The following is a 15,395-nucleotide window of genomic DNA, read 5'->3' as shown; positions in this document are numbered from 1 at the left end:
TTATCTGTGGGGTATTTTGAGCGAAAACTTCACATACACACTCTGGGGACACCATAGACTTATTTTACATCTTATAAAAAGGGACATTATAGGAACCCTTTAATTTCCAATGTGGTCATTCTTGACCGCGAGGAACATAAGTGTGACTATTATTTTCAGGACCATTTAACCTTTTCGAATCATGTCCATTTTTTTGTGTGTTGCCAAAGCCTTTATCAAGTAAAAAATTAGGGCTGCACAATATATCGAAATATCGCAAATGTACATATCGCAATATCCATATCGCAACTGCACGCAATATCTGAATGATTTTAATAGGCTACTTCAACATTGTGAAAAGTGTACATTTTAGGTTGATGCATATATCAGAGAATAGACTGAGCACACGACTGTTACTTATGTGACTTGCTTGACGTTAAAAAGAGTTATTAAACGCAATAACTTGCGGAAAACAACTCCTTGCAGTCTCGCGCTGTCTGACACACACACCGAAACGTGCGCACAAGCCGTTCTTTTTTCATGTCGTGTTACACAATCGAACTGTCAAATACACACACAGTTGTGTCAAAATGGCATATGTCCTGATGAGTATTCATGTAAACACAGTCGGTTATGCTTTAAGTGAAAGATATCAGTTGGGGAAAGAAATAGATTTTACACACTATATCATATCGCGTTATTTAACAAGGATATCGCATATCGCATTTTTCTTCAATATCGCACAGCCCTATAAAAAATTCAACAACAACAACAGAAAAACTTTACAAATTTATCAAATATGATACAGTTGGCCTTAAAGGAACACTCCACTTTTTTTGAAAATAGGCTCATTTTACAAGTCCCCTAGAGTTAAATAGTTGAGTTTTACCGTTTTTGAATCCATTCAGCCGATCTTTGTATCTGGCGGTAGCACTTTTAGCATAGCTTAGCATACATCATTGATTCTGATCAGTCCATTAGCATCTCATTCAAAAAATGACCAAAGACACTTTCAATATTTTTCCTATTTAAAACTTGACTCTTCTACCGTTACATCGTGTGCTAAGACCAACTGAAAATGAAAAGTTGCGATTTTCTACACCTATATGGCTAGGAACTACTTTCTCATTCCTGTGTAATAGTCGCAGATCTTTGCCGCCGTACCATGGCTGCAGCGGCGCAATGATATTACACAGCGCCTGAAAGTAGCCCCAGCTAGGTAACTTTCAATGTGACCAGCACTAAGTTTGCGTAGTAGCAGAGAAAGTTTCCTGTGTGATTAGCCATGGTTCTGTGTGTTGTAAAGGGCTGTGATAGTAAGTCGAAGGTGTAACTACCACCATGTTTCACAGAATACCAATGAATCATTGCGCTACTGCAGCCATGGTACGGCCGCGAAGATCCGCGACTATTACGCAGGAATGAGAAAGTAGTTCCTAGCCATATAGGTGTAGAAAATCGCAACTTTTCATTTTCAGTTGGTCTTAGCACACGATGTAACTGTAGAAGAGTCAAGTTTTAAATAGGAAAAATATTGGGGATATTGACTCTAGGGGACTTGTAAAATGAGCCTATTTTCAAAAAAAGTGGAGTGTTCCTTTAAATGTTTAAACCGGGCTTTTAAAGTGACAAAATGGCCGTTTACAATCCAATGTTTGGTCAAATAAAAGAAAGCACTGACAAAGTGACGAACTCCACAGGGACACTAACGCCAAGTGCACACTACAAGACTAAAGATGGACGGCTGGCTCTAATTTTTCACAATTTCACTGGCCGTTGCTCTGTCACAGATTAATCAGCACATTTTGAAAAAAACGTACCATAATTTGTCTAATATGTGTGATCAGACGGAAGGCGCTTGTCTCATAGGTTCACACTTCACACACTTGTGATCTAGTCAACGACTCAAACATCTTGAGTCTTTTTCTCAGCTCGAGGGTCAAGTCACACGAGAAACACAGAGTCGGCAGGGTGCTGTTTATATATACCAGTCAAAGAGCTTATTCCACTTTATGATTATGACTTATGCCACAACAACAGGAGACAGCGTGGGCGTGTAATGCATAATGCGGCTGTCAAAGTTCAGCACCTAATGTAAGTGCTAGTCAAATGACATGTAAATGCGCTCTGTCTTTTGAGGCCAAGAGATCTAAGGATCAGCACAAGTTGCCTTCTTCTCCTGTAACTCTCTCGTTTCATCCACACAGCCAATGCAAGCAGCGACAGATTCTCTTCCCCTCCCGCCGTTACAGCAGGAACACGAGATGTTCCCTTTTCCTCCCGCTGCATTATAAAATGATGTGGCTCTTCCTCAGAACTGATTACATTGTTGTATTAGTGCTGGAATAACAATTTTTATGACGTTTGAACAATGCGATGAGAGAGAAAGACTGGGTGTCACATAATACAAGACAGACAATAAAAAACAGACCAAAAAAAAATGAATTTGTTCTTGCTGTGGATCACAACTAGGGCTGCCACTAACGACTATTTTTATATCGATTAATCTATCGGTACGGCTGGGCGATATATCGCATGATATTGTTAGGCGCATCTCGTCAGTAAAGCCGGTTCCTTCATTAGTAGTAAATCGCCAGAGGTGGACAAAGTACACAACTCCATTACTCGAGTGAAAGTAAAAGTACTACTAGTCAAATATTACTCTGTTACAAGGGAAAGTTGTTAAAAACTATTTTTACTTAAGTAAAAGTACAGAAGTACTTGCTTTTAAAAGTACTTAAGTATCAGAAGTAACTTTCCTTTTTTATGTCAATGCGTTATTTTATTATTGTGGCATTGTTGTATAAATGCACTCTATGCCATGGTGGTTTAAGCCAGTCAGTGATGCTCCATACGACCACCTTGAATAATTTAAATACTTGTATAAAAGTTACAAAGCTGCCGTCACTTTAAGGCAGAATGCACAAATCCTACACACTGATACACATCTGATATTCCCCCAACTGTTTACGTTCACTTAAGACTAGGGATGAAACGGTATGGAAATTTAACATCACGATTATAGTGACCCAAATTATCACGGTTATCAATATTATCACGGTTTTGTTCAATTGAGATGAAAGTGTTCAAAAAGAACAGATGCACACACTTAAAACATTTCAACAAGTTTTATATTTGAAATTCAACAAACAACAAATAAATCAAGCAGCTCTATGCACTTTTTTAAGCTAGTTTCTATTCTGTGGGATTTCCTTCCTTATAATGGCCGTCGTCAATAGCAACGCATAACGCATAAATAATAATAATTTGTTGTAAATATAATCTCTAATATTATCTCTGTAAATATATTCAAGCAATATTCTCATCAGTGTTCAGCAATGATGCATTTTAATCTAGCATATTTTGTGTAAGAGCCCAAACAGTATACTAGTGAAATAATGCATATCCATATTTCCATATGATTTGAAAGTTTATTTTATTAAATATCAAAAGGTGTGTATCATACCTGACACCTAGATGAACACTTTACAGTCAGTTTTATGACTGTCATTCTCTTCAAATGCTATTGAAGTTTGAAACATGTATAACGTTACCAATGTTGTATGTAACTTTAGAGACGGTCCCTAAATTCGCCAGCTTTATGCCAGTCATATCAGATGCGCTGTAGCTCTGCTGTGTTTGTTTGAAACCATTTTCGCTGCTGAAATAGAACAAAAACAGTCAATCACTGTGAGAGAATTCACCTGCGTACATCCCATGTTTATCTCTGCATTGAGTAGATTTCAGCGAGTGAGAGCGGCGCGCGCACTGAACATAACTCCGCTAATCTGAACGCCTCTGATTATGAGACGACATCGCATTCATAAACTCAATAGAAACACGTGTAAGTGGTTATAATGCGCAACGCGATTTTAAAAGAAATGCACATTCATTAGAAAAAATAAATTCCACCTTTAATAGTACAAAATATTTACAGTAAAAACCTTATCAGGAACTTAATCAAAAAACTTTTGAGGGCAAAAAAGAAAAAGCTAAATAATCGTTGTCATTGTTCAAATCGTTACAGCCCTAACATGCATTATAAATGTCATTGTTATTAAGCAAAGTTTGAGAAGTACAAATGTTTTAAAATAAGTAATAATTCTTCAAAAGTTTTGAACTTCTCAAAACTTTGCTCTGTTAATAATAATAATTGAATAGTCAAGATTCACAAATAACTCATGAACTGATTCTTTTGAGTAAAATAACACTCACAAATTATTCATATATGCTCATTATTACTCTCATATTGCGCAAGTTTGAAAAGTTCAAAACTTTATAAATAATAACTCTTACGAACGCTTACTCTTACGTTGCTCTTAAGAATATTATTGTCATATTAAGCAAACTTCAATAATTTAATTGAATCAGTAATAATATAGTCAGATTCCCAAACAAATAACATTATTATTTAGTAGGGGTGTAACGGTACACATATTCATATCGAACCGCTTCGGTACAGGGCTTTCGTTCCGGTGCATGTGTGTGAATGCAATCTTTAACAGTTAACAGTCGACTTGTTTTAAGAGCAAAACACACTTCAATCTGAGTTCTCACACGAACATATTAAGTATTCAGTCCATTTTATCACGAAATTCAAACGATAAATGCCGGTTTGACGCTCTTTAACGTGACGTGACTGTATAGACGCGTCAATCAAACTTCAAGCGGCGTGCGTGTGAACGTGATCATCTCTTCCTAAAGAATAAACATAAATTAATATCTCTTAAGGTATGTTGAGGATACATTACAACTTACTGAAATGTATATGTTGTTTAATCACTCAATCTGTGTTTCAGCCGCGGAAAGACGTCAATAAAACAGTTTGCATGTCACGTAGCATCACATTCACCTCAGAAGTCATTCAGTGTCCACAGCTACATTTTTCAGTTTGCCAAATTGAATTTCTGTGAATTGATGCAATTTAATTCACAGAAATTCAATTTGGCCAACTAAAAAATGTAGATGTGATCAGTCACTAGAAAATGTTATGCAATATATTAGCCTATATACTTAACCTGTTAGTGATGTCTTGTTTATTTAATGTATGTTTAAATAAATCTGTCATGAAAATGACAGACACTGTGTATAAATGATATTTCAACAACGAATTGGAGAAAATATAATTTGATTTAGAAGTTAATACAAAAACTGCCTTATGTGAAGCTTATGAGTGTTGATTGTTATATCTAAAAATAAATAGCAACTGAATTTAGGCTAATAGTTTGGGCTCTGTTGTTAATCTTTAATAGCAATGTGTAAGTAAGGGCTCCTTATATAGTTTACAGCATTATCTTTAAGAAACTTTTAGTTATAATTTAATTAATTTATGGACAATTTTTTCAGTAAACCACTGTTGAATAAAAATAAATAAAAAGCAATTTTGTAAAAGTGCTGTACCGAACCGTGACTTCAAAAGCGACCGTCAGTTTTGTGTACCTTTACACCCCTAATATTTAGTGTCAAAAACACTCACAAATCAGTTATATGTGTTTAGCAGAATTCATACATTTATTAAGCTAATTTTGAGACGTTAAAAACTAAGTAATACTCTTTTTTTTTTTAGTTTTTAACTTTTCTACACTGTAAAAAAAAAACTAAAAAAAATTGCTGCCTTAAATTAAGTACAATCACCTTGGATGTATAAGTCATTTCAACTTAAAATGACATTAAAATGACTTAAATGAGCAGAATCCTGTATAAATTAAAATAATTGAAAAGTGCATTTTGATGAGTTAAAGCAATGTAAAAACATATTTTGTCATAACTTAATGATCATATAATTTTTTACAGTGTAACTCTAATAATATTATATTGCTGTTTTAGTTATTTAGTGTGTTAAATTACCACCTAAATATTTAAGGCTGATGTCTAATTTAAGCTACACAACACATATTAGGCTTGAGAATGAATTGCTGTTAACCTCCCAAACTTTACTCTGGAGCAAAGACGGTCTTGACTGGAGAAATGCATTGTCTTCCTATTTTAGGCAGCGATAATCACGTAATATAACGCCCATGTGTAAAAGAAAATCTTATCTCCTGTTCAAAGCAACACACACACACACAAACTGCTGAAGAACAGATAATCCTAGAAAACACACAGATCATCTTTGGCTTCAAGACTTTCCCTGATAGAAGTCAAACGCATGTCACCGATGTTATCATCACTGGACCACAAAGTAAACAGAAAGAAAATCTTTCCATCCCAAATATGTTTTACTACAGCTTAATGCAAATGCAAAAACAACAGAGACAAACATGCAGGGACATGCCCTGAGACGAGACTCTTCAGCCTGAACGACTGCCGGCTCCAACATGCTCACAGGTGGAAAAAAAGACTCGACAGAGGAGACAGATAATGATCAAAACTGTGAATGTTTCCAAGGGCCCACATTGACACATCGAGGAGTTTCAGAATGAGCACAACTCAAACTGAAACTGGCATGAAGAAAGCAGTGCTAAACGCCAGTCATCTGGTGAAGCAATAGGGATGCACAATATCAACATTTTGGCCGATACTGGATAATACTTTATATTTGAAAGCCGATAACCGATAAATCTACACCATTAAAATCCATGTCTCAAGCACACAGTTATAATGTTCTCATTATAATTGTAGGTAGTTGATATGACAGACTTAAAGGGATAGTTCACCCAAAAATGAAAATTAGCCCATAATTTACTCACCCTCAAGTCATCCGAGGTGTATATGACATTCTTCTTTCAGACGAATCAAATCGTAGTTATATTACAAAAGTCCAGGCTAATCCAAGCATTAGAATTTGATTCATAGTTGCGCTTTTTGAAGTCCATAAAAAGTACATCCGCCCATCAAATAACTGCTCCACGCAGCTCTGGGGGGTTAATAAAGGCCTTCTGAAGCGAATCGGCGCGTTTGTGTAAGAAAATATTCATATTTATAACTTTATCAAGTAAACTTTCGACCGACTGCCTTCCATGGAAAAGTGTTGAATGTTGAAAGTGAAACTCAAGATGTGTACGTGACGTCATGACGAGCCTACCTTAGTCTTTCGATCGGCAGAGGCACTTTCAACAATTTTTCCGTAAATTGAACAGGGAAGGCGGTCGGTCGAAATTTTACTTAATAAAGTTTTAAATATGGATATTTTTCTTACACAAACGCGTCGATTCGCTTCAGAAGGCCTTTATTAACCCCCCAGAGCCGCGTGGAGCAGTTATATGATGGGCAGATGCACTTTTTATGGACTTCAAAAAGCGCAACTATTTTATTCGTCTGAAAGAAGAATGTCATATACACCAAGGCTGACTTGAAGGTGAGTAAATTATGGGCTAATTTAAATTTTTGGGTGAACTATCCCTTTAAGCTGCACGTTGCACTTAAAGGCACAATAGGTAAGTTTTCATTGCTTATTAAAAACAAAGATGACGCCTTAAATTCACAGAGCTTTTATTCTGTCAGACGAGCGCTTCCGCTTCTTCCGCTTCTTCCGCTCACACTGTTTCCTAACTACACGCGACGCGATAAGATTCCAGCGACAAGCAACATGTCTGTCCACACCAGATGCGACAACTGCGAGATTACGCCTGTGGTGATTGGTCAATACAATCGACTGCGTCGACGCTGATAATTAGTTGACCTCAATATTTTTAGTCGACTGGGTAAGTTGGGTTTGATATGAAATTGTATTAGTACCGGTACTTTAAAAATGACAGCACTCTAATAAAAGCAGTATTTCTTAACGGGGTTAGTTCACCCAAAAATGAAAATTCTGTCATTAATTACTTACCCTCATGTCGTTCGACACCCGTAAGACCTCCGTTCATCTTCAGAACACAAATGAAGATATTTTAGTTGAAATCTGATGGCTCTGAAAGGCCTCCATTGGCACAATGCACGGTTCACTCTCAAGACCCTTAAAAGGTACTAAAGACGTCGTTGCAAAGTCCATCTCACTACAGTGGTTCTACAATAACTTTATGGAGTGACGAGAATAGTTTTTGTGCGCAAAGAAATCCCTAAATAACGACTTATATAGTGATGACGATTTCAAAACAAGGCCTCATGAAGCTTCGAAGCGTTATGAATCAGTGAGTCGATTCATGATTCGGATCGCGTGTCAAACTGCTGAATCGACTCACTGATTCATAACGCTTTGAAGCTTCATGATGCAGTGTTTTGAAATCGTCATCACTATATAAGTCGTTATTTAGGGTTTTTTTGCGCACAAAAACTATTCTCGCCAATTCATAAAGTTATTGTAGAACCACTGTAGTGAGATGGACTTTGTAACGACGTCTTTAGTACCTTTTAAGGGTCTTGAGAGTGTAAAGTGCATTGAGCCAATGGAGGCCTTTCAGAGCCATCAGATTTCAACTAAAATATCTTCATTTGTGTTCTGAAGATGAACGGAGGTCTTACGGGTGTCGAACGACATGAGGGAAAGTAATTAATGACAGAATTTTCATTTTTGGGTGAACGAACCCTTTAATTTGCATCGATGTGTGACAGCAGGAGTGAGGACAATATAAAAAGTCGTCGTTAGTGGCAGCCCTATGCGAGATGCAACAAATCAATCAAAACCCACAGCCAATCAGAACAGCGTGTGGGCCGGCTCTCGCGGCACCAGAGATTAATCTTGACAGCACTCGCAAGGAAATGGATAATTAAGTACATAATCAAATTCACAAATATCACACCATCTAAACATTACTAAAATACATACAGAGTTACTAAAACAATCTGTCATAGAATATACTTGTTTGTTCACAGTTCGAACATTCTTGTTTCAATTTGTTTAATTTCAAACTATCCTTTGTTGCTTTTAGCACGTCTAACAAAGCTGGGAGCGCTAAATGATATTCAAAGTCACATTACACACGTTTAAAATTAAATAAAGCACATAAACATTACCTGAGATTACCATTGCCATGTTTTGTGTTGTTGTTGGTTGGGACAAAAGCTCTAATTAACATGGAAAATATGCCTTTTATTGCGTTGTGTGTAGTTAGGAGACGGTGTCATGCATATGTGGGGGAATGTGAACATTTGTCACACATTTGAGTGTGTTAAAGTGATGTTATAATGCTACTCTGTGCGTTCGCTCGGGTGCGACTATGAAACACTTGTTCACACTGACTGCAGTGAGAGATTAGGCAGTAAAACATTGTGTAATTTGTATATAGTGCACCTTTAAAGCGCCTTTGGCAAAATGCGGTAACGCATGTATGATGTCATTGATAGGCGACGCACGGACACGGTTCGTGTCCCGGTTAAAATTGTTTATTCCTCTGAGTTTAAACATTCTTAGCAACATTTATGATAATGCAAGTACACAAGTCAGCAAAATATATAACATTGCTCTAGTGGATATTTTAATCGAAAAATCTTACATATTGTACCTTAAACTGTATTTTCCTTTTTGAAGTGATTCATATTTCAAGCAATTCAAAAACATGTGCATCTGAAGTGTCTCAGCCAAAGGAAATAATCCATTCATCGTCGGACAAATTTTCTTAAAGCTTCACTGTGTAACTTTTTTAGTCTATTCTTAGCTTAAAACACTTAGTTCTTTCAAAAATATGTGCTCATTAATGTATATTTACTTCTTTCAAGTAATAAAGTATTCTCGTAAGTTTATAATATGCCATTGAAAATACATACGGGTAAGGGGTCCGAATGCGGGTCGCCATGTTGCCCCTCCATCTCGAAAGTACATTAGCCAAAGAGGGACATACCCGTAAATTCAAGCTTCGCCTTTCGCGTTTTAACACTCGATGGCACCGTGTCGAATGTGGACGAGGTCGAACTGGAAGCCATGTTAATCTTGGACTAAATCGGCCACCGTAGGAGTTAAAACGAAATCGGAATTGAGAGGAACAGAAACTAATATTCACTGGATGGTCATATACCTTTTCACCACTAGATGGGGGAAAATATCACACAGTGTAGCTTTAAACATTAAAAATTTACATATATCAGCCGATACCGATATGGTGGCCGATATACCGTGCATTCCTGCCAATAAAAATTATTGTTGACATGTAACTTCAACAACTAAGAAACGTGATGGCATGCATATAATGGCACATACATCCAAAGTACCATTGTGTGGTATGTATTTATTTACATGACAATAATAACAACATGGTACTTTTTGCTGATGGCTCCCACACTAAGCTAAGTCAATACACCTGACATTTGCATGCTTTCAAGAATGCCAAACACGGAAACAAACATGCAAAGGTCTAAAAGCAACAGTGTCTCACCTCCACGTTTCCTCTGCGTCCTCGAGCCGTGTCCGCGTGACTCCGCGCGCTCTCTCCCCACGCATCCTCCCATGATTGTCAAACAAACGCAGGCCACATCTCAAGACAGCAGCAATATACACTTCTGCTTTATCAAACGTAAACAGCTCAAAGTATCTACAGTCCTATGGGTGATGTGGCTATCAACAGAGAGTACATTAAACAGCGAGAAACTCAGCAAAACTCCAGACTGAGGGTCGCGCGCAGAGCTCGCGATGGTCTATCGGTTATCTGGCACGAGACTTGCGTTTAGTTATTTCTGGCTTTATCCCAAGAGCTAACTTACAGCAGCTAGCCAGAGCACGAGCTTTTGCCTGGACTCATAAGTCCAGTCTAAAAGAAAATAAACAACATCAACGAGACTAGCAGTTGAGCTTTATTGAATATTTCGTCCTCGCGTTATGGTATATCAAAACATTTATGCGTCGCAAACCTGCCTGAGCTCTTTATCTCTCGCACCTTTCCCCCCACTGAATGATGTTTCCTAGTAGTTAACGTTACTGGCTCACACCGCGCATGCGCTCTGACCACGTGACGCCGCCAGAGCCCCTGCTCTAGATAGAGCCTTCAAACTCCGCTCAAAATGTCTTGATTCCAAATAAGCGAGTAAAAAAGAACTGAAAAAGGGTTTAAAATATTATCATTGCCTCTAGCAAGCACCACTCTCTCAGTTTGAATGGATTCCGTGATGCTTTCACTTTTCAGCATGTTTGATCGTGTTTGGAGCAGAATAAGAAACTTTTTTTGTTGTTGTTGCCTTTTCCACACATAATATTGTCCTTTTTTTTATTGGTCTATTTTTTTGTCGTCTCGCTCATTGTGGACTAACTTTAAAATTAACATGACAGAGAAAAAAATAAATATATAAAACTTGAAATTTTACTTTATTTTCAATATTATACTTATATATTATATATACTTATTATATATATATACTCATATTTACACAGTTAATCTTTTAAACGTTTTGGCAAATATTTACCCTCGTATGTATTACCTTCTCTAACACTGATCTTAAAATGTACGTTGAAGAAATTTCAAACACGAAACAAAGCGGTGGCTTTGCGCATGCGCGGGTGAGTTTGAAGTTGAATTTGCTAAATGCTAACGCAATAATACAAATAAAATAAATCCCAAAACACAGGATATTTTATTTGAGATCCATACGATATTAGTTTCAGAAAGTATCGATGTTTAAATAGGGTGACCATGTTCTGTTTTCAAGTCCTTTCCTGCCCTAATATAATACAGAGGGGGCATTGAAATTAATAAGGTATGAGTAAACTTCGAGTATCGTTTGAGTGTCTCATTGCCGGGCCGAGTGTCCTGGTTTTCGGTAATCAAAATACGGTCACCCTAGTTTAAAGATAGATCCGAACGATACAAGCCCAGAGTTTGGCATCTCCACCACTTAAGGAAAGCTCTGACTGCCCTTTACAAAAGTCTCACATCTGTGTGTGTGTTTGATAAGAATAGGCTTTAGTTAACTACAGAAGATGGCAGTAGTGCAACATAAAGGATGCAAGCTCCCGTTGAAAATCAATGATGAAGAAGAATAAGTTTTTATTTTATTTTATTGAACAAATAATATAATGTAGGCTACAAACAGCATGGCAATAATTTACTTTTTTTTGTATTACAAAATAGAGATCAGATGCACACCAGAAAAATCAGAAAAAATCATAGTAAAAAAACACACAAAAAAAAACACGTTAAAGGGTCTAGGGTTTTGTTTGTAGATCATATTCTTCTATAATAGAAAAAAATATTGATTGCATTTTTATTTTTCATAACTTTGAGGGCTTGGTATAAGAGTTAAACTCACTATGAAATAAGTAAAACTTTGGTTTCACCTTTAAGGTCAAGTTTAAACTTGCATTTGTGTATATAAAATAGATGAAGAAGACGTTTGTTAGGTAGTATCCTCGTGGTATAAGAAAATGTATCAAATTTATCAGATACTAAAAACTGCTAATCTTCTTTTAAAACAGACTTTTCCCAGAATATAGAATTTTTTTATTTTTTGTAGTCGTATATTTTTTTCTCAGCTCATTTTGGATAAACTTTAAAATGGACATGACAGGGAAAAAAAAGTATATTTATATAACACTTTTAATTTAGAACCTTACGATATTTTACTTTATTTTTAATTTATTTTTACGAAAAAATGATTTACATAGTTAATCTTTTTAGCAAAATGTTACGCTCATAGTACCTTCTGTAACACTGATCGTAAAATATACATTGAAACAATTTCAAACATGCGAACATAAAACTAGGTGCAACCCAATGGCATAATAATCTTAACCAAATTCGCAAATGTAAATATTAATGATACAACCTTACAAAATCCCAAACTTTTTGTAAATGGTCTCTCCTTTTTTGATAAACGTTTTAATAACAATTGTATAAGAAATTCCTTTAAAATCGGATCCAATCCTCCATGTAAATCAAAATGGCTTAAACCTCATTATATATTTTGGCATAGCATTTGGACATTACCATATAAATATGTTATTTCTGATCAAATAAAATAAATCATACATAGATGTTATCCTGTAAATGCAACCATTAGTTGATATATTAGTACTGTTTGTGATAAATGTACTTTTTAGCACAACGATTGAAGATATTGAACATTTATTTTTCTATTGCCCTTTTTCTATTTCTTTTTGGATTGGCTTTAAAATACAAAAAAATACTAAATACTTTTAGCACTTTGAGATTCTTCGGAATGAAAAAGTGCGTTGTAAAAAAAATCTGTTATTATTACACTCTAAAAAAAAAGGTTCTATATGGCACCAAAAATGGTTCTTGGCTCATAATCATAGGGGAACCTTTTTTAGTGCTATATAGCACCAATTTTGGTGCTTCAGCGGTTCTTCAGCGGTTCTTCAGAGGTTCTTCACCGGTTGTTCTTCAGAGGTTCTTCAGCGGTTCTTCAGCGGTTCTTCAGAGGTTCTTCAGCGGTTCTTCAGCGGTTCTTCAGAGGTTCTTCACCGGTTGTTCTTCAGAGGTTCTTCAGCGGTTCTTCAGCGGTTCTTCAGAGGTTCTTCAGAGGTTCTTCACAGGTTCTTCACCGGTTCTTCAGCGGTTCTTCAGCGGTTCTTCACCGGTTCTTCAGCGGTTCTTCAGCGGTTCTTCAGAGGTTCTTCAGAGGTTCTTCACCGGTTGTTCTTCAGAGGTTCTTCAGAGGTTCTTCAGCGGTTCTTCAGAGGTTCTTCACCGGTTGTTCTTCAGAGGTTCTTCAGCGGTTCTTCACCGGTTCTTCAGAGGTTCTTCAGCGGTCCTTCACCGGTTGTTCTTCAGAGGTTCTTCAGCGGTTCTTCAGAGGTTCTTCAGAGGTTCTTCACCGGTTGTTCTTCAGAGGTTCTTCAGCGGTTCTTCACCGGTTCTTCAGAGGTTCTTCAGCGGTTCTTCACCGGTTCTTCAGAGGTTCTTCAGCGGTTCTTCACCGGTTCTTCAGAGGTTCTTCAGAGGTTCTTCACCGGTTCTTCAGCGGTTCTTCAGCGGTTCTTCAGAGGTTCTTCACCGGTTGTTCTTCAGAGGTTCTTCAGCGGTTCTTCACCGGTTCTTCAGAGGTTCTTCAGCGGTTCTTCACCGGTTGTTCTTCAGAGGTTCTTCAGCGGTTCTTCAGAGGTTCTTCAGAGGTTCTTCACCGGTTGTTCTTCAGAGGTTCTTCAGCGGTTCTTCACCGGTTCTTCAGAGGTTCTTCAGCGGTTCTTCACCGGTTCTTCAGAGGTTCTTCAGCGGTTCTTCACCGGTTCTTCAGAGGTTCTTCAGAGGTTCTTCACCGGTTCTTCAGCGGTTCTTCAGCGGTTCTTCAGAGGTTCTTCACCGGTTGTTCTTCAGAGGTTCTTCAGCGGTTCTTCACCGGTTCTTCAGAGGTTCTTCAGCGGTTCTTCACCGGTTGTTCTTCAGAGGTTCTTCAGCGGTTCTTCAGAGGTTCTTCAGAGGTTCTTCACCGGTTGTTCTTCAGAGGTTCTTCAGCGGTTCTTCACCGGTTCTTCAGAGGTTCTTCAGCGGTTCTTCACCGGTTCTTCAGAGGTTCTTCAGCGGTTCTTCAGCGGTTCTTCACCGGTTCTTCAGAGGTTCTTCAGAGGTTCTTCACCGGTTCTTCAGAGGTTCTTCAGCGGTTCTTCACCGGTTCTTCAGAGGTTCTTCACCGGTTCTTCAGAGGTTCTTCAGCGGTTCTTCACCGGTTCTTCAGCGGTTCTTCAGAGGTTCTTCAGAGGTTCTTCAGCGGTTCTTCAGCGGTTCTTCAGAGGTTCTTCAGAGGTTCTTCAGAGGTTCTTCACCGGTTCTTCAGAGGTACTTCAGCGGTTCTTCAGCGGTTCTTCACCGGTTCTTCACCGGTTCTTCAGAGGTTCTTCAGCGGTTCTTCACCGGTTCTTCAGCGGTTCTTCAGCGGTTCTTCAGAGGTTCTTCAGAGGTTCTTCACCGGTTCTTCAGAGGTTCTTCAGCGGTTCTTCAGAGGTTCTTCAGCGGTTCTTCACCGGTTCTTCAGAGGTTCTTCAGTGGTTCTTCAGAGGTTCTTCAGCGGTTCTTCAGCGGTTCTTCAGTGGTTCTTCAGTGGTTCTTCAGAGGTTCTTCAGAGGTTCTTCAGAGGTTCTTCAGTGGTTCTTCAGTGGTTCTTCAGAGGTTCTTCAGTGGTTCTTCAGAGGTTCTTCAGCGGTTCTTCACCGGTTCTTCAGAGGTTCTTCAGCGGTTCTTCAGAGGTTCTTCAGAGGTTCTTCAGCGGTTCTTCAACGGTTCTTCACCGGTTCTTCAGAGGTTCTTCACCGGTTCTTCACCGGTTCTTCAGCGGTTCTTCACCGGTTCTTCAGAGGTTCTTCAGCGGTTCTTCACCGGTTCTTCAGAGGTTCTTCAGCGGTTCTTCAGAGGTTCTTCAGCGGTTCTTCACCGGTTCTTCAGCGGTTCTTCACCGGTTCTTCAGAGGTTCTTCAGCGGTTCTTCAGAGGTTCTTCAGCGGTTCTTCAGCGGTTCTTCAGCGGTTCTTCAGCGGTTCTTCAGCGGTTCTTCAGAGGTTCTTCAGCGGTTCTTCAGCGGTTCTTCACCGGTTCTTCAGAGGTTCTTCAGCGGTTCTTCAGAGGTTCTTCAGCGGTTCTTCAGAGGTTCTTCAGAGGT

The 15,395-nt window shown here is 38.2% G+C and overlaps 1 protein-coding gene across 1 annotated transcript in view; it reads right to left on the bottom strand.

The window, feature by feature from the left end:
* The window catches only part of ubtd1b (ubiquitin domain containing 1b), a 36,877-nt gene extending 26,084 nt beyond the window's left edge, over positions 1-10,793 (bottom strand). Inside the window, exon 1 of the mRNA XM_079801685.1 lies at positions 10,230-10,793. Coding sequence (XP_079657811.1) covers positions 10,230-10,302 — 73 coding nt within the window. The 5' untranslated portion in view covers positions 10,303-10,793. The remainder of the gene's footprint in view (positions 1-10,229) is intronic.
* Between the last annotated feature and the right edge of the window lie 4,602 nt (positions 10,794-15,395).

The sequence above is a fragment of the Gobio gobio genome (assembly GCF_949357685.1).
Source record: "Gobio gobio genome assembly, chromosome: 20".
NCBI lineage: Eukaryota > Metazoa > Chordata > Actinopteri > Cypriniformes > Gobionidae > Gobio > Gobio gobio.
This window is presented reverse-complemented; position numbering and strand designations above follow the sequence as displayed.